Source organism: Mustela erminea, chromosome 21 (assembly GCF_009829155.1).
Source record: "Mustela erminea isolate mMusErm1 chromosome 21, mMusErm1.Pri, whole genome shotgun sequence".
Lineage (NCBI taxonomy): Eukaryota > Metazoa > Chordata > Mammalia > Carnivora > Mustelidae > Mustela > Mustela erminea.
Genome location: NC_045634.1, coordinates 20,327,370 through 20,346,605, shown reverse-complemented (window position 1 = coordinate 20,346,605; position 19,236 = coordinate 20,327,370). Strand labels below are relative to the sequence as shown.

Below are 19,236 nucleotides of genomic sequence, written 5' to 3'. Positions count from 1 at the left end.
ATAATTCCTTTCTAAAACTACTTTTTTACTAAAGTATGATTTCTAGGTGAATATATTCTTCTAGAACATTTTGATATATAAATCACATGATTATCCTCATAATATCAGTGTTAGTGTAAAATCCACATATTCTGGTGTTTTGAAAATAATTTTCACTGAGCTTATGTTCAGTATTGTTCAGATGTTGTTTGGTTATCTATAACATCTCTTAATAGTCATAATTCAAAGTGCCTTTCTAGCAAGAATGTTTTGTGACAGGCATTGTGAAATCTTTGGATATATGGATTAACTTTAATTTGTGGAACATTAAAAAATTCTCATGGCTTAATCAATCTAATAAACACTATTGTAAAATAAATTCTTAATAGTAACATAGTTATTGTTAAAATTATGTGATTAAATTATGTGATTCACTTTAGAGATTATGTGATTTTATTCACTGCTTGCATTACTTAAGGTTTATTTTACCGTGATAGGTGACAGCAAATATTTTTAGAAAAGCTTCTTGACTCTAATTACCTTGTAGCATATTGCACTGAATAAAATGCTGATGTCTCAATCAATCCTTCAGTGTGTAGTCGCTGAATCAAAATGTTTATTTAAGTGTTATGCCAGCTTTTTTTCCTAGTACTTTCCATACACCAATTCTATGGTGTAGAATTCTATGGGATAGCCTGTGTGTGTGTGTGTTTGTGTGTGTGTGTGTGTGTGCACGCGCGCGTGCATGCGCCTGTCTGCCTGTTTTGGATATTAGAAATATATGGAGGTGGCCAGAAGGGCATCGACACAGTTAACAGTCTTAGGATCTTCAGTTTTTACTAAAGGTTACCAATTTTATCATCAGTTTTCTTCACTTCTGAACTGAGGAGACCCAGCCACAAACACTAACATTTTGAGTTCTCACTTCATCTGACTAATGACAAGCCCAGGTGAAAGTATACATCAGAAGGAATACTTAATAGGCATATCAGCCTAAATTTTTATCCCTGAATAAAGCTGAACTGGCAAACATGTTCTATCCCTTGCTTCACAATTACTTTATCCAAGCACTTTGTGGTCACGCTCTGAGCTTTCCTTAAAGCACCAGACCATAGTGTTGGCAGGCTGGTGCTTCTTTGGATGGAGAGTTGCTAAAAATAGTGTACACTCTATCATCCAGTTTTCTTTCTATTAAACAACACGTTCATTTTGTTCAGGGTATGTGAGAGGAAAACTCTGGTTTTCCATAAAAAGTTCAGATGTTTCTCCTTAAACATAGTAGGATCATGTCATTAGTCACATTTCTTTTTACATCTTTACCACCAGGAAGGTCAGTGTGGTTTAATTAATCATTATATAGGATACAAATAGCTTTCAAATGGATAAAGAATGTATTACTTTTTATGTAATTATATATATATGTACATTTTAATTTTTTATCTCTTTATAAACTTGCGGTATTTTAAAAAACGTTTGTTTCATCACATGGACTTTATTACTAGTGTATATTGACTCAAAATCCTGAGAAAACAAATCAAAGAAAAATACTCTCATTAAAAAATCTTAGTGCTAAATTGTTCTCATAAAGCATATCTTCTCTTATCATTAAAAAAACCAAATTTGAGCGTATATAGCTTATTGACAGCCGCCAGAAAAGGCAGAGAACCAGTAAAGATGCACCCCTGCTGTTCAGTACTCCCACTCCCTGACTGGCTGTTTTGTAAATCCCCCTGGGCAATGAAGGCAAGCCCCTCAGACCTCAGAAGGAGCCAAAAAAGTCAACTCTGCCGCAGAAGCTGTCTCTAATTTTTTTTTTTAATGTGGTGTTTAATCCTCAAAATGTGAATTATGAAAAGCAAACCAGTACTAAGTGATAATATCATTTTGTTGAATTTCTTGCAAATGACACTGCCTTATTACCATATAGTAAAACTTAAAGCATCCATGACTCTCAGCTTTGAAGAAGTAATGAAGAAAGACAGAAAAATGAGAAATTGTGGATTTTAATTAAGGTTTCTATATAATTTGGATATGTCACGGATTCTTGATAAATGGAATGATATATCCAAGATGAGTCAATGATTTTGACAATAAAAGTTAGTGGTTCCTGGGAGTGAATTTATTCTCCAAAATTTACTGAGCCATTAAACAAGGAGAATTATGATGATATAGCAGACCTTAGATGAAGCATACAATGGTGACTCTAAGCAGATTTTAAAATATTTAGAACAATGACATTCCAGTTATTTAATATCCAATTGCTATTAATGTTTTACTGAGATAATGTTACAGACATGGAATTATAGACCTTCTTATCATGCTTACACTACAGGACCACACAGCAGCTACTCTGGGTTTCCCAAACACAATCACTTGTGACTGAGGGAGACTACCAATAGCCCTATCCATTAATAAAACTTCCTGTTCAACTTTTCACTTTATCCTTCTTTGATTTTTATCCTCTAGTGTTCAATTGATGATGACTAGTGACCAACTTCTATAATGTGAACATAACGTAAAATAAAACTGAATTATTATAAAGTGCAAATATATTTTTAGAAATACACATATGTTAAAATATAAATTGCATTTTTTGCTTCATTAAAGCAAATAACATATCAAAAAGTATTTCATATACCTACAAAGGAAGTAGACACAATCAAATTAATGTTTATAAATCTCACTTTTCAAATATCATATTCTGGTGTAACTTAAAAAGAACTAGTAGAAATATACATTTGTGTTATAGTGCTCATTAATTTTTCATTAAGATAAGGACAACTCATTTCTTGAAAATGTAATTTACTACTTATAATATAGTTTTATATACACACATATATTATCAATACTGGGTAATTTCTCCACAAAAAAGTACAGCATTCTAAAGATATTTTGACAGTTACATACAAATCAAATCTTTTTATTATTTTACATAATTACAAATGACTTCTTATTTGCCCGTTTTCTTACAAAAACTGAGTCAAATAATAATGCCATGTAATACAAATCACTAATTTTTTGACGATATCAGAAAACAATATTTTATCAATGGGTTATGTTTATAACTTCTAAAGCTTATAAATCTTAAAATATAAATAATCTCAACACCAGATTTAGAAGTAACTGATAAATGTTAAGATTTACTATATTCAACTAATATGTCATTTCTAATTTACATTAGCAGATAATATCTCTTAGCACATTATTTACCTAAAACAAAGGACATGGAGACCACATGCTATTATATCTCATGTGTTTTATATACACCAGGAAGATATTTGTTAGAAAAATGGTACATTTCATAATTCAAGAGTAATTACAATAACATATATGTAATTGTCTCATAGTGACACATTGACAAGAGTAAGAACTACCATTAGAGGAAACTATAATTAGTTTATGAAAAATCAAATCTTATGCAAGATAGATAGGCTGAAAAAAGATGTCAAATTTTATATTAGAGAAATAACAGACTTTCGCTTTCCCCCATTTAAACAATCACAAATCTTCAAATGGAGTAAGATGGTAAAAGCAATCTTTACCCCCAATGCACTCACCTACTGTCAGCTGTCCAGTTAACTGCCCCATGTGATTTCTTGCATTCACTGTTACATTCCTGTCAGACTGTAAGACCAGTGGACTATCCTGGGAAAGATGTATAAAACAAAGAAATCAAATAAAAATAGAAATAGAGTCAAACTTAACTCTAAAACTATACTGCATTAGTTTGGGTATGACCAAAATTCTATTCCTTTGTTTTATATTAAGCATTTATTTTAACATCCCAAAATATTGACTGGATATTATGAAAAAAATACAAGTGTTTCATCATATCTACTTCACGGGATAGGAATGTTTCCACTTTGGTAAATGGACATTAACTATTTGACAGAATAATTTTCAACTCTACCAATTGCTGTATGTCCAAGGTGTAGACACTTCCTCCCCTCTCCATCTTCCAGTGGAATATATGTCTACCTATGGAGATGTTTTAAACCCTACCCAAATGAGGAAGTTCCTTTTTAAGTTGAGTTTGCAACTTTCCGATCCCAGCTGAAGTGTTATCTCATCAAAACTGCCTCCCCTACAAATTCATTCAATCTCCAAACTCCCAGTCTCCATTTATTTTGTTCAAAGTACTCATTGCAAGGCAAATTTATTTTGCATATGTATGTGTTTACTTGGTTTCATTTGTTTCTGTCACAAAAGGAAATGTCCATGTGACAGGAACCATGACAGTCATGTGTATACAATTATATCCTCACTGCTTAGCATACTGCTTAAAAAAAAAAAAAAGAATTTATTAGGTATTTTTTGAGTGGGTAAATAAATTTTCTTATAAATGACGTTTGCTTGTTTGTTTACCTCACATGGGAATGCCCTGTAAATCTCAGAATGGTTTATGTAGGGAGGTATATAAAATATAAGAATATGGTTGCCTGGAAATTTTTATTTAGGATATCTAACATGGTTAGATGTTTATTTTTATCACTAATTTAGCACTTAACAGTGAGATAATTTATTGAAGGATATTACCCACTGCCTTAGGAAGCTGCATAGTGGGCTTCAGCCACCATGGATCCATAAGTAACTTATGCTGCCTACATTTTCATTTTCATGATCTAAAATATAAGCAGGGTGATCATTTACAAACTGTCCATCCATTCACTCATCAAGTATTTATTTATTTATTTATTTATTTTTTTCATCAAGTATTTATTGAGAGCTCACTGTGCATGCTGTAATGTTTGGGACATTTCAGTGGTTTGGGAAATTTCAGTGATCGAAATGGAACAATGCCTGCCCTCATGGAGCTTTTAATCCAGGTAAAAAAATTCTATGAAAATCTCTCCCAATACCGTCCTCACGATCTAGGAGATATGTCACTTCTATGTGAATGTAAATACACAAGTGCTTTTACATAAAAGCTATAAAAAACTCTTTCAAAATTAGGATTTGAGATTTGTGGTTTGGAGATACATAAGAAGGGCTTTATAAGCTTTTTCTTAAAGGTGATTTGTACCACATCTGCCTAGATACAAAGCACTGGGTAAAGAAGCACACACATACACACACATACACACATACACTCACACTGTGTGCACACATGCTTTCTTTTCAAAGTGGGTTTTGCTACTATGTGTAAACTAAGGTGTTTTTTAAATTAATTTTCCACATTTTTTTAAAGATTTTATTTATTTATTTGACAGACAGAGGTCACAAGCAGGCAGAGAGGCAGGCAGAGAGAGAGAGGGGGAAGCAGGCTCCCCATCCAGCAGACAGCCTGATGCGGAGCTCGATCCCAGGACCCTGGGATCATGACCTGAGACGAAGGCAGAGGCTTCAACCCACTGAGCCGCCCAGGCACCCTAATTTTCCACACTTTGAAGAATACTTTTATTCTGTAAAGTGAGACTTGGTTGTACAAAAGCCACTATAGTTAATTTCATTCTCTTTCTTACCACAACTCATTTCTTTGTGTCATAAATCGGAAGTTTTATCTATACAATTTCAAAAAATATATCTAGTCCTCTCTCCATAGGTATTTCTATGCTGCAGTAATCCATCTTTGCAAAAATCTAATGTATTTTAAATTTATTCTATCTTTCCTTTTGGGCAATGTGTTACAATTCTGTTTACAGTATAGGTTATGGACTAAGGGCTGCAGGTAATCCGATCTCGTAAAGACACTGCACAAAGAAGAGGGTTCTTAAAAGCAGACAAAGGTTCTATTCTAGGATGGTAGAATAAATTACATGTAACTCATGCATTTAAAAAGGGGGTTTTGAATCCAATAACATTAATATGAATGTAAGAAACAGCAAAAGCCTCTAAAGTAACTTGCAGTTCCAAACACCGTAAAAATACACTGGTTGAATTTTAATTCAGATTGTTTTAATATTTTTATGAAATAACATACACAATTAATGTTTAGATTTTTTAAAGTTGATGATAATATTTCCTTTTATTTGCTTTGCAAACCTAAATTTCTGGGAACTATAGCATAAAAAAGCATAACCATTAATATTGTGTAATTTCAGAACTATAGGTATATGAAAATAATTATAGCCTTAATAAATATTTTAAGATGAGAGAATAGTCCATTATAAAAGGCAATATGAAATTTATCTGATTTAGTAGAGATAGACTTGAGTTAGAAGTGAAAATCTATTCCATTTCTTTGAAAAAGATGGATGGTACTTTGATAGGAATTGCATTAAATGTGTAGATTGCTTTATCATTATATGTCTTTGTTTACAACACTTCAATCCACTTTTCCGTTACTATAACTACAGAAATGAGGTTCTCCCCCTGGCATTCATCCCTTTTCTTCCCATGAGTCCACTAAATTTCCCCTCAGAATTAAATATTTATATCTAGATTAAGACTTCACCATGATAAAAATAGTCTTTTTTTTACTAAAACTCGAAGCATATAGCTTTCAGGGGTAATGAACAATTCTCTATGCTGCATTCACATGGACATTAATATATTATTACGTTATACTGACATGTTTAAAAAAAATAGACAGGTGAGCTGAATCAAAACAAGTAATTATTGGGGTGCCTGCCTGGCTCAGTTGAAAGAGCATGAAACTCTTGCTCTGGGGGCCATGAGTCTGAGCCCCACTTTGGGTGCATAAGATTAAACAAATAAAGAAAGAAAGTGTTAAACAAAAGGTAAGTGCATCAGCTTTACTTTGTTTTCTGAATTATGTATCAGGACAGTGACATCTCTGGGGGCTTAGAACCACGGCTTATGCAAGACATTTTATTTAACACCCACTCGGTACTAATTCAAATATAAATATGTGATAAACACATGATAAAAATGATAGCAACATCCAAAGAAGATAGAATCCTCAGCAATCTGTAAATCTAATACTAAACACTTTTTTTAGGGTAAAATTAGTACCAAGAACCTACCCCTTTCCAAAAAAAGATTGACATTTAAGAACACTTATCTCTCCTTTCTTGTGTTCATCTCTCCAAAGGTTTATGTGTAAGACAATAATTTCCACTAGGAAATCAACGCTTTCCACTCTCTGCTCTACCTTCCTTCCTTACAGTCCTTTGTCTTATATTCCTGTATTCCAAGAATTTGAAGACTAGTGTCTAATATCAGATATTAAAAGAAACATAGCAGTACTCTCGTAGCTTATTCTTGCTGAGAACATCAGGGGGAGAAACTTATTTGCTAGTCTTATCTCATGGAGGAGAAATAAGACATAAAAATTTTGTGTGAGAGTAAGTAAGTGGGTGGCATATTTTTCTGCACAACATAGTAATATAAATATCTTTTCTTTTTGGAGGAAAAAAAAAAAAAACCTTTCATCTTTTGATTCAAATATCTGTTGTTGAGAACCAGGAAATCTCCTGGCAGGTAAATCACAGTGTTCTGGAGTTGCCTTGCATCTTGGCTGTAACTCTAGGAAATGTTATCTGCCTTCTTAGCTACTCTTCAGACAAAGCAGGTGGGGGATTCAGTGATACCATTAAGTGGGCCTGAAAGCCCGTTTATGATTCTTTCATGCACACATTTTTTTAACGCCAAGGGCCTGCTTGAAACCTTGCTAATGGTTTTAGAAAAATTATGCAATATGTCCCTCTTATTTCAATGTTTTTTTCAGAGGCGGTGCAAGTGAATAAGGTTAAAAAAAAAAAGATTCCTTTCTTCTCATTTTTATTGCCTGTCTTTGTTTATCTTACATATTTACTGATTACCTACAATGTGTCCACCTCTTTGCTAGTTACTGGGTAAAAAACAGAAACAAGGGGGACAAACTTTCTTTTCTTATGGAGTTCATAACCTACCCGATAAAGCTAGACAATTCACCACATAAATAGAAAAATAACAACAACAAAAAGCTCAGAGAACGTTACTAGTAGTAAACTGCTGTCATAGAGACTTTTCTCATAAAGTGTAAGTTATATTGATGAGAAGAAACTGTTTTTGTATGCATTTAGGTGTATATAAGAGGCACTTCTTCTTTCTTTCACACCTATTAAGTTGTAGAAATAGCAGTCACAGGAGCAGCTAGTGCCTCCTGGCACTTATTCATGCCAGACTTTGTTCTAAACACTTTACATGTATGAGCTCATCTTCTCAGTAGCTTAAAATAAAACCACCCATGAAAGAATCAAAAAATAAACTGGTTGCAAGACAGACAGCGCACCCCCTGTTTGAGTTCAAGTAGCGAGTCTGCCAAAAACTTTCTGCTTCACTTGGCAAGTCACTCAACATCTTTGAACCATGACTGCTTCATCTACAAACGGGGTAATAATACATAATTTGCGGGCTTTTTATGAACAATTAATGAGATGATATATACAAAATGCTTAGATTAGTAGCTAGCCTTTGCTAAATGCACTGTTAGTGTTTTGCTTTTATTTATTCCTCACTATAATTATAGTATTCTACTAATAACAGTGCTTAGCTATCGTCATTTCTATTTTACAAATGAATAAATTCCAGCAAAGAAAGTGTAAGTCACTTGCTCTAAATCACACAGGTAATAAATGACAGAGCAAATATCAGAACCTAGCAATTTGGGTCTAGAATCTCCCTTGTCAACCACTGTGATATACTGCCTCTCTACTGGTGATTCAGTTCTAGACTTTCTAGTCAGATCAAAATGTGAGAATAAATTTAAAAAATGAAAAAAGTATAATTTAAAATTAAAAAGACAATCTAGGGCTGCCTGGGTGGCTCAGTGGTTTAAGCCTCTGCTGTCAGCTCAGGTCATGATCTCAGGGTCCTGGGATCGAGCCCCACATCGGACTCTCTGCTCAGCGGGAGCCTGCTTCCTCCTCTCTCTCTGCCTGCCTCTCTGCCTACTTGTGATCTCTCTCTCTCTCTCTGTGTCAAATAAATAAATAAAAATCTAAAAAAAAAAAATAAAGGACAATCTAATACATACATGGTCTTGGAATATAAGACAAGCTCCACACTGCCATCACCCACATTTCAATAAGTCTGGTTCATTTTGTTTCATTTTGTTTTCTCAGGTTCTATAGCAAAAGTATATACTCCTGAATTGCCCTCTGCACCCATATTTCAGAATGTATCACTCACCCTACTTGCTATCCTGAAAGCGAACATAATTAATGATCTGTATTGTTTGGTGTAAATGTCATGCATCTGATATGTCATTTCTTGAATTTATACAATTTGACCTGAGTTTTACCAGGTGCGGTTTCTTATCCTCACTGACCAATATTACACAACCTTGCAATGAACCTACATCACCCCCCAAATTCTCTATCTTCCTTCCCAAAATTCAATCGGCTATGTTAGAAGTGTCCCTTAAATACACTCTTTCCTGTGACCACTCCTGTAACAAACTCACAACTCACATCACAACAACCACTTTCTCCTTACACTGATTCTTCTTATCCAGTGTTACCTAAAACATTTTTCAAAATATCGTCATGCTCGAATTAAAACAGAACAACAACAATTTACTGATTCCTCAATCCCAGCTTGGAAAAAAATTCACATTCATAACATGTAAAGTACTTTACAATATGATCCAATCCTGCTTGTATGGCTCTATTTCACACGACTTCACGATGCAAGAATGACCCAGATTTCCCTTGTTTCTGAAAATATGCCAGTTCTGTGCCTTCTCATCTTCTGTTCCTCATGCCTGAAATTCTTACCCACTTCTCCGTAACTGGCAAAATCCTATTTTTCAAGGTTCAGCTCAAAGTTGCATCATTTCTGAAGCGTTTCTGCTCCTCCAGCACTAAAGTGCACCTCCCACTCTCCAGGGCCTCAATCAGTGTTGATGTCTATCACAGTTCTTGTCATGAGATTTTTGCTTTGTTTTGATCATTCCTTTATTTATATAACTCCATTAGATTGGACTGTCCTGAAAGCATAGGTGTTGTCATTTTCCTTAGTTCATGCAGCCTTTTTTTTTTTTTTTTTTTAGATTTTATTTATTTATTTGACAGACAGATCACAAGTAGGCAGAGAGGCAGGCAGAGAGAGAGGAAGGGAAGCAGGCTCCCTGCTGAGCAGAGAGCCCGACACAGGGCTCCATCCCAGGACCCTGGGATCATGACCTGGGCCGAAGGCAGAGGCTTAACCCACTGAGCCACCCAGACGCCCCCATGCAGCCTTTTAAAAGCAGAGTTTGTGTCATGCTTGGCACCTAGTTCATGTTCAATAAATGTCTGCTGAGTGAATGAACTGAACTGAGCACATTTACAACATAATGCACTCAGGCTACCCTGCATTTACAGGGATTTGTGTTCAGGCCACAATGAACTTACCAAGCTTTTACAATCTATTTATTTATTTATTTATACTTATTTATTTATTTATTGCCCAGAGCAAGGTTTCTGAAAAGCCATGAAACTGGAACGAGTCGTATCATATTATGATGTGATTTACAGTCATCATCTCTGCACAAGGCAGACTTCATTCCTTTCATGAAGCATCGGATCCACTTCAGAAGCTGAAAACACTTGACAGACCTGTACCCCTGGGGCTTTTAATACATTATATGTTAATAAGAAATTATATTTTTAAAAAACCACACACACAGTAAACAAAAAGGAAACTTAATTCAAGACATATCCTAATTAAAAAAAAAAAAAAGCTGAAACCACAGATAATATTTTAATTCTTTGGTTAAGAAAACAATTACTTGGAATTTTATTTCCTTCAGAGCAAAGCATTTAACTGTTGAAATTTGTATTTTAAAGGTAGAAGAAATATTGATCATGAAAAGGAAGCTATCTATAGGTGTTAAAGTGACCTCCTCAAAAATGCAGTGGTCACGTTTTAATCTGCACGGGAAGCAGTGAAGGGGAAGAGAGCGTACATTCACCAGTCCGCTTTTCTGTTTCTATTCCAACACTTTTATTGAGAATTTCTCACTTTCATTAAGTTTTGGCTATAAATTATTGAATCATGGAAGTCACCCTACCAAAAATATCTTGTGAAAATGATCTAGGACTTCTGATGGCCCTTCTGGCTCCTTCCTGTCTCTTTCAAGCTATAAAATAAACCTACTAGTCTAGACATACTCTTCATGGGGGTCTCCTTATCCCAACTGCTACCCATGAATGTGTCTTCAGAATAATGCCACAGGGAACAGTTTTGCACAGAGAGTTTCATTGACAGGGAATCTTCGGTAATTGGCTGCTTTCTGTTATCATCCAAATTGCTCCAACCCAACCTTTAGCCATGGCGAGGCTTAGAAAATGAATGCTTCTTGAATCAGCACCCCAAAGGAGAAAAGTATTATATCTTCCTAAAGTCATAAAGATCCAGATCAATGAAAGGACACTATTGCTTTAACCAGATGACACGGAATGCCCCTCTTCCTCTCAGAGGACACTTGCTGCACCAGGAAAATAGTTTCCTCTTCCCATCTCTTTCTTCAGTTGTCTCTTTGCTCGTCTGGTTGCCCCATCAGACTTTCTCCAGGCTGATCTTGCCCTCATGGTAGTTTTGAGGGTGCCAACCTGTTCACTCTCTGCCTAACCAGAAGCATGAATGACGGACACCCCTACTGATGGGGTAAGGGAGGCTGGGGGCTGCCTCCTAGAGTACATAAATTGTGCTCACTTGGATGGGCAGAAAGAAACTTCAGAGTATATGTGAATACCTTCAGTTTAACCAGTTCGTATGCCCTAAAAAATTTTAATGGGATTAATTCTTTTAAATCATTTATTTATATGGAACAAGGAAATTTAATTCTTCTAGAAATGGAACTATCCAATGGCGAGAGGGTAGGTATTGCAGAACAACCACCAGACAAACCCTCTCCTACTTCCTGTATAATAAAATGCTATAGGGTATGCCACATGTATATTTGTATGCGAAACAGATTTTATCTTCTATAAATGCAAGTAATGAGGAAAAACAGAGTTAAGCAAGGAGCTTAGTCTCACTTAAATTATTTTTCTTTTACCTTGCTTAAAATTGGCACTAGAGAGGGGCGCCTGGTGGCTCAGTCAGTTAAGCTCCCACTCTTGATTTTGGGGCTGTGGGATTGAGTCCCATATTGGGCTCTGTGCTTGGCTTGGAGTCTCCTTGGGATTCTCTCTTTCTCTCCCTCTGTTCCTCCCCCTACTCATGCTCTGAAATAAGTAAATAAAATCTTAAAAATATATATATTGGCACTAGAGAAAGGATAAGAAGTCTCTGGAATCTAAAATTTGAAAATTGCAGCACACTTAACAAAAACTTCACCTTTCTCAGATAAGAGGAATGTAACTTTCCAAGAAATGCCTTTCAGGAAGGCAGTAGGGATAGAGAAGTTAAAAAAAATCATTTATTGAATTATTTTCCTTAGAAATATCTTCACTCATATTAGTTACGTTTCTTCTAGTTAAAAAGAGCAACAGCAACAGCAACAACAAATCTTTCTCTTAAAATCTAGTTGGCTGATGAAACACTTTAAGTAGCTGAAATATCAGACCAACTTTTTAATTGATGGTGTGTGTGTGTGCGCACACGTGCGCACATCTATGCTGTTACTGATTTTATGCAGAAGCAGATGAGGGAAATTAGAAATATAATGATTATGACATTTTTCCATAGTGACAAAAGATAGTGGAATGACAAAATAGGTAATAAGAAAAACAAGTGGTTATAAAATCAAGTAAGTGTAGGGTCACAGCACCTGTGATGGTTACTTTCATGTATCAACTTAATGGGGCCCTGGGGCACCCAGATATTTATGTAAACATTATTCTGGATGTGTCTGTTAGGGTGTTTTTGAATGCGCTTAAAATTAAAGTTGGTAGACTGAATAAAGCAGGTTGCCCTCCCCAGTGTAGGTTCATTTCATCCACCCATCAAAGACGTTAACAGAACCAAAGTGGTGTGTAAGAGAATTTGCTCTCTCTGCCTGAATGTCTTTGAAATGGGACATCAGCCTTCTGTTTCCTGACTCAAACTCAGACTGGAATATATACCATCAGCTATTCTCATTCTCAGGTCTTTGGAACACGACTAGAAGTATACCATTGGTTCTCTTGGGTCTCCCGCTGGTTCTGACTGCAGATCCTGGGACTTCTCGGCGTCCATAACTGTTTGGGCCAATTCCTTAAAATAAATACATAATTATATATAACATATAATTATGTTATTTTAATACTATAAATATTTTAGAGGGAGCGAGAGAGAAAATTTATATATAAGGTTATATGTTTTGTGTAATTTTTGTATGTGAGGTTAACCCACGAGAATCTAATACATTACCCATATTAATTACTAAAGGAACATGGTAAAAATATGTATGTGGATACTAAGCAACAAACCAACCCTATAGATAACAGTTATTGTGCTTGTATAATTATCTATGACTTTCTATGCTTTGAAGCATTTTGCTAATTATTGTTATGCCTTTGTTATATTTGATAAGACAGCTGCATATATATATATATACATACATACATATATATATAAATCTTCCCTCAAATTGTATAATCATTACTTTGAAAAGCTATAACAATTTTTTTTTAAGATTTTATTTATTTATTTGACAGAAATCACAAGTAGGCGGAGAGGCAGGCAGAGAGAGAGAGAGAGAGCAGGAAGCAGGCTCCCCGCTGAGCAGAGAGCCCGATGCGGGGCTCGATCCCAGAACTCTGGGATCATGACCTGAGCCGAAGGCAGAGGCTTTAACCCGCTGAGCCGCCCAGGTGCCCCAAAAGCTATAACAATTTTCATCCTTTCTTTGTCAACTAAATAAAAGGGTGGAAAGTCTCTCTGGGATTAATTTTTCAAAGGACTACAGCACTTTCAAATTTCTGGCTTTTTTTGTTTTCATGCTAAAATAATATAAAGAATAATTCTTGGTCTCTTAATAGGAAAATCTAATGATGACAGGTTTGGAGGCTAGAAGAAACATAAAATTAATTATATTTTTAGCTATATAAAATGGTAACTATAGCATCTGTGGTCACTGAACATTTAGGAACATTTAGAATATGTCAGAACAATTAGCACATGACTTGACTAGAGAAACTGCTCTAACCTGATGCTCAGAAATTTGAAATGCTCATACAAATCACCTGAGGATCTTTCAACATGCAGATCAGAGTGAAGCCTGATTCTTCATGCCTAACAAGCTCCCAAGTGATACTATGGTACTGGTCTGCAGATGACTGAACAGTACGGGCTCTGTTTCGCTGAGATGCAGGCATAGACAGCTACTTGCTAGAAGCTTCTACATCTGCAGTGTGGCCTGAACCCACAGATCAAGCAGAAAATTACAACTGTCTCAAAAAACTATTTTTAAACTATTCCCCATAGTATGGCAAGCCTACGTTTAACTCGCAGATTTATAAATTAAGATGTGTTTGCCCTCATGCAACATGGGGGCTTAAGTGGGTAGGAGAAGAATAAATGAAACAAGATGGGATTGGGAGGGAGACAAACCACAAGTGACTTTTAATCTCACAAAACAAACTGAGGGTTGCTGGGGGGAGGGGGTTTGGGAGAAGGGGGTGGGATTATGGACATTGGGGAGGGTATGTGCTTTGGTGAGTGCTGTGAAGTGTGTAAACCTGATGATTCACAGACCTGTACCCCTGGGGATAGAGTATTATGCCTCCATCAGAAAGGATGAATACCCAACTTTTGTAGCAACATGGACGGGACTGGAAGAGATTATGCTGAGTGAAATAAGTCAAGCAGAGAGTCAATTATCATATGGTTTCACTTATTTGTGGAGCATAACAAATAGCATGGAGGACATGGGGACTTAGAGTGGAGAAGGGAGTTGGGGGAAATTGGAAGGGGAGGTGAACCATGAGAGACTATGGACTCTGAAAAACAATCTGAGGGTTTTGAAGGGATGGGGGGTGGGAGGTTGGGGTACCAGGTGGTGGGTATTATAGAGGGCACGGATTGCATGGAGCACAGGGTGTGGTGCAAAAATAATGAATACTGTTATGCTGGAAAAAAAAATAAATAAATATTTCTCAAAACTGTGAAAAAAAAAAAAAAGATGTGTTTGCCCTCTACTTCCCAATGGAAAAGACTGCTCACTAACCCATGATGCTTCTTCCTGTGCACACGGCAGTCAGGCTACATTTTCTACTCTTTCTAGTAGGTGATATGACTGTACAACGGACAATGAAGAGGTTGTCAGAGAAATACAGGCAGAAGAGATGTAAGACATTTGCAGACCTGGACTACAAAACCCTGCCAGTCATGTGCTAACTTCTCCATCTGACGCCCCAGGTGTGGTGGAATGACACATGGAGAAAACCTCAGTCCCTAAATGTCTGTGAGGATCTGAATCACGGGTCCTACCAACACCACCAGATTGTGAAGTGACAGATTTTGTACTTGACTTAACCCCTGAGATACCAGACTTGTTACAGAAATGTGCCTATTCTGATACAATACCCTTGGTTCTCTTCTAAAAGGAGGTGACTGTCCCAGTATGTCCACCCAAGTCCTCCTCATCACAGTGCCCTGTGCAAGCTCTCCCTGTCTTACATTTTCTCCATATTCCTCCCCTTTAATAATCATACTGACATTTCTCATAATATGGATATACTTTCAGAACATTATGGTGCCACAGATTGACCTGTTAAATAATATCGTCACCGGTGATGATATTTAACAATGTCTTTTTATTTTAGGAGTAATTAATCACCTTAGCTTCATCCAGAGGAGAGATCAGCAAACTTTTTCTTAAAGGGGCATAGAGTAAATACTTTAGACTCTACAGCCATGCAGTTGCTGTTGCAACTATTCAACTTTGCTTCTGTAGCTCAAAAGTAGCCACAAGCAAGACATGAATGGACATGTCTGTATTGCAGTAAAATCTTTTTTAAGAAAAAAGGCAGACATTTGCAAGCACCCCTTACTGACTTCTGATCTAGAGAATGAATCTCTGATGGATTTCAGATCTCAAAGTTACAGCAACTATGAACCCAACATTTTTTAAAAATAATGCTAATATCTTAATGATTTTATTTTTGAATGATTTTTAAATAAATATAGTGTTAATTTGATATTCATTTTTAAATATAAGAAATCATAAAATAATTTAATTTTAAAAATAATTTAATTATGATAAATCTAAGTATAAATTTCACTTTATAAAACTCTACTTAGGATACTCCTTAATTCTAGAATCTGATGACTCCTGTCTTTGATCAGTTTTGCAGAAATGGCCACCCATTACTGTTTAATAGTGCCTCTACTTCATTCTTTACATCCTTTCCATGCAGAATTTCCCTTAGATATGGAATATATGTTCTTTCATTCTATCTGTATGTCTTAATTCTGTCTCCTATTTCTCATCTCCCTATCTCTGTGCTACCCGCTGGCTTAGGGCTTCCTCCCTTGTGTAGTTACTCCTCCCCTCAGCGGCATTAGTCACCTATTAAGCTGAGTTATCAATTCATTGATATATCTTTTATTATGAGACTTGGTTACTTTTTCACATCTGACTGGTCAATTATATTTATGTTATTATTTTTTATTTACTCTCTTTTTTTAAAAAAGATTTTATTTATTTATTTGACAGACAGAGATCACAAGTAGGCAGAGAGGCAGGCAGAGAGAGAGGAGGGGAAGCAGGCTCCCCGCTGAGCAGAGAGCCCAATGCAGGGCTTGATCCCAGGACCCTGGGATCATAACCTGAGCCGAAGGCACAGAGAGGCTTTAACCCACTGAGCCACCCAGGTGACCTTTTTATTCACTCTCTTATTAAAGTTTTTTCTTAAGCATTATTATATATATATCATTTTAATATTTTGTACTGAAAATTCTAATTGCTGAAGTAATTTAGAGGTCTAAGTTAGTGAATCATTGCATTGAATTTGTTGAATTTGCAATCATTTGTTGAATTTGTCTTGTGTTGGCCCATTCCCGGGCTGTTTCTTTTTATTGTTAGTGGTTTAGCTCATGGTCAACATTCGAGAATTTCCAGGAGCCTGGATTAAGGAAGCATCCTTCTAGAGAAGATTTGTATTTGCTCCTGCTAGGCACTAGAGGACAGTGCTAATCTGAGAAGATATGAATTCAAAAGGGCAAGAGACTATTTACAAATTCTCAAATTCTGAAAGGACAGTATTTGTAAACATATTGGCATGATGTTCCTTATGCTATTCAGCTAGTTATTAATTCCTACAGTTTGAAGTCCTAGGTATTGTTAATTATCATTATGGGAAACTCCAATTTCAGTTTTCATATCTTATTTTTAATTAATTAACTAATTAATTAATTTTTATTATGTTCAGTTAGCCAACATCTAGTACATCATTAGTTTTTGATACAGTATTCAACTATTCATTAGTTGTCTATAACACCCAGTGATGTCCTGCTCCTTTTTAACTCTCTCTCTCTCTTTTTTCTTTTTATGGACTATGGTTTCTCTATTACCTTTTTCTTTCTTTCTTTCTTTTTTTTTTTTAGATTATTTATTTATTTATTTATTTGACAGACAGAGATCACAAGCAGGCAGAGAGGGAGACAGAGAGAGAGAAGGGAGGAAGCAGGCTCCCTGCTGAGCAGAGAGCCCGATGAGGGGCTGGATCCCAGAACCCTGAGATCATGACCTGAGCTGAAAGCAGAGGCTTTAACCCACTGAGCCACCCAGGCGCCCCTCTCTATTACCTTTTTCAAATGAAAAATTCAATTAATACATCTAGGTTGTCAAGTGGGACTTTATCTCAGAATAGAGAGTCTGAAAATTTACTAGAAGCCAAAGTTCTGATTATATGCCACTTTTACATTAAAAATAAACTTACTATTCAACAATATATAAAACAACTTAAGGTATAGAGATGAGGATTGAGAAAAAAAAAGTAAAATAAACTATGTTTATTTTAAGGATAGAACAGTGAGTGACCTGAAGTTAGAAAAGTGAGTACCTGGAAATAGTAGATACTTCTAAAAAGTAAGTATGCATGTGTATATGCGCTCCTGTGTGACGGAAAGATGTTTGCAAATTCAGAGTTTATAAATTGCCATATCACAAGGAAAGTCATAAGCAGCTATGATACATTGCTACATGGTAACCAGACCATATACTTGTTCATTTCGGTTACTAGTTAGTCTAATCCTTACAAACAGACTTTAATAATATTTCCTAGAAAGATTGGTGGAATTCATATATGAAGAAAGGAATCTTTATCTGTGTCTCAAAGTTGATCCATTATGCAAGAAGTATTTTTTATTATTATTATTTTTTTTTTAAAAGATTTTATTTATTTATTTGAGAGAGAAACAGTGAGAGAGAGCATGAGCGAGGAGAAGGTCAGAGAGCGAAGCAGACTCCCCATGGAGCTGGGAGCCTGATGCGGGACTCGATCCCGGGACTCCGGGATCATGACCTGAGCCGAAGGCAGTCGTCCAACCAACTGAGCCACCCAGGCGTCCCAAGAAGTATTTTTTAAATCACGGAGAAAGAAAATGTTGTTTTGCAGAGTAAGCTATCTATGTTAAGTCTGTAAAAACAGCTAAAAACTTTCAAATGTAATAAACTAATCAATTTACTATTTGTGAATATTGGAGTTAAAGGACTATTTTTATTATAAAACAGAATTTGTGATATGAGAAATCAGTGAACTCTCTGGATGTTTGGAAGTCATTTTAACAGATAAAAAGTATTACAGTTTTTCTGACTTGTTCTATTTTCCATAAAAAAATGAAAGACAGATGCCATCTAAAGAGACACACAGAGGAACAAAAAGTAAAATACTTATGTTTTCATTAAGATGCTACTTTTTCCAAATGATATTAAGTGTGTTATAAACTTTAACTTGGGCACTAAAATTTAAAACCAGAATTAAAGGCCTTTTAAAACCTGAGAAATAAATGTGTCCAGACACATATTTTGTTGCTTGTTTCAACAAGGTTGTTGTTAGAGTTGCCTAGTTGTTGCCTGAATTTTACTTTGACTTTTTTTCTAGAAGTTAAGGCAAAATAAAAATGTTATAAAACTGTCATTACCTGATAAAAGCAAGCAGAGAAATATTTAGGGAGAAATATCTTCCCTTAATATTAGCATTTAATCTCTAAGAAATTTAAATATGCTCATTTAGAGCATTTGTTTCCAAATTCAGGGAATCAAATAGTGCACTTTGCTGTCTTCCCTGTGGCCTGCCTGACCTAATGCTGTTGGGAGCAAGAGGTTGAACACTAAGGAAGAAGCTAGAATTTCTACCTATGTCAAACAATAAGTGAAGCAGTAGAAATGAATGAATGAAGAGTGTTTAAAAAAAAAAAAACAACGCAGATTTTAAAATTGAATCCAGCTGTTAAATT

General features: G+C 35.6%; 1 protein-coding gene across 8 annotated transcripts in view; it reads right to left on the bottom strand.

Annotated features, from left to right (window-relative positions):
- The window catches only part of SGCZ (sarcoglycan zeta), a 1,085,895-nt gene that overhangs the window by 114,443 nt on the left and 952,216 nt on the right, over window positions 1–19,236 (bottom strand). For all 8 annotated transcript variants that reach the window (XM_032329030.1, XM_032329036.1, XM_032329037.1 and 5 more), the window contains one exon: window positions 3,537–3,624. In XM_032329030.1, the coding sequence (XP_032184921.1) occupies window positions 3,537–3,624 (88 nt within the window). The remainder of the gene's footprint in view (window positions 1–3,536; window positions 3,625–19,236) is intronic.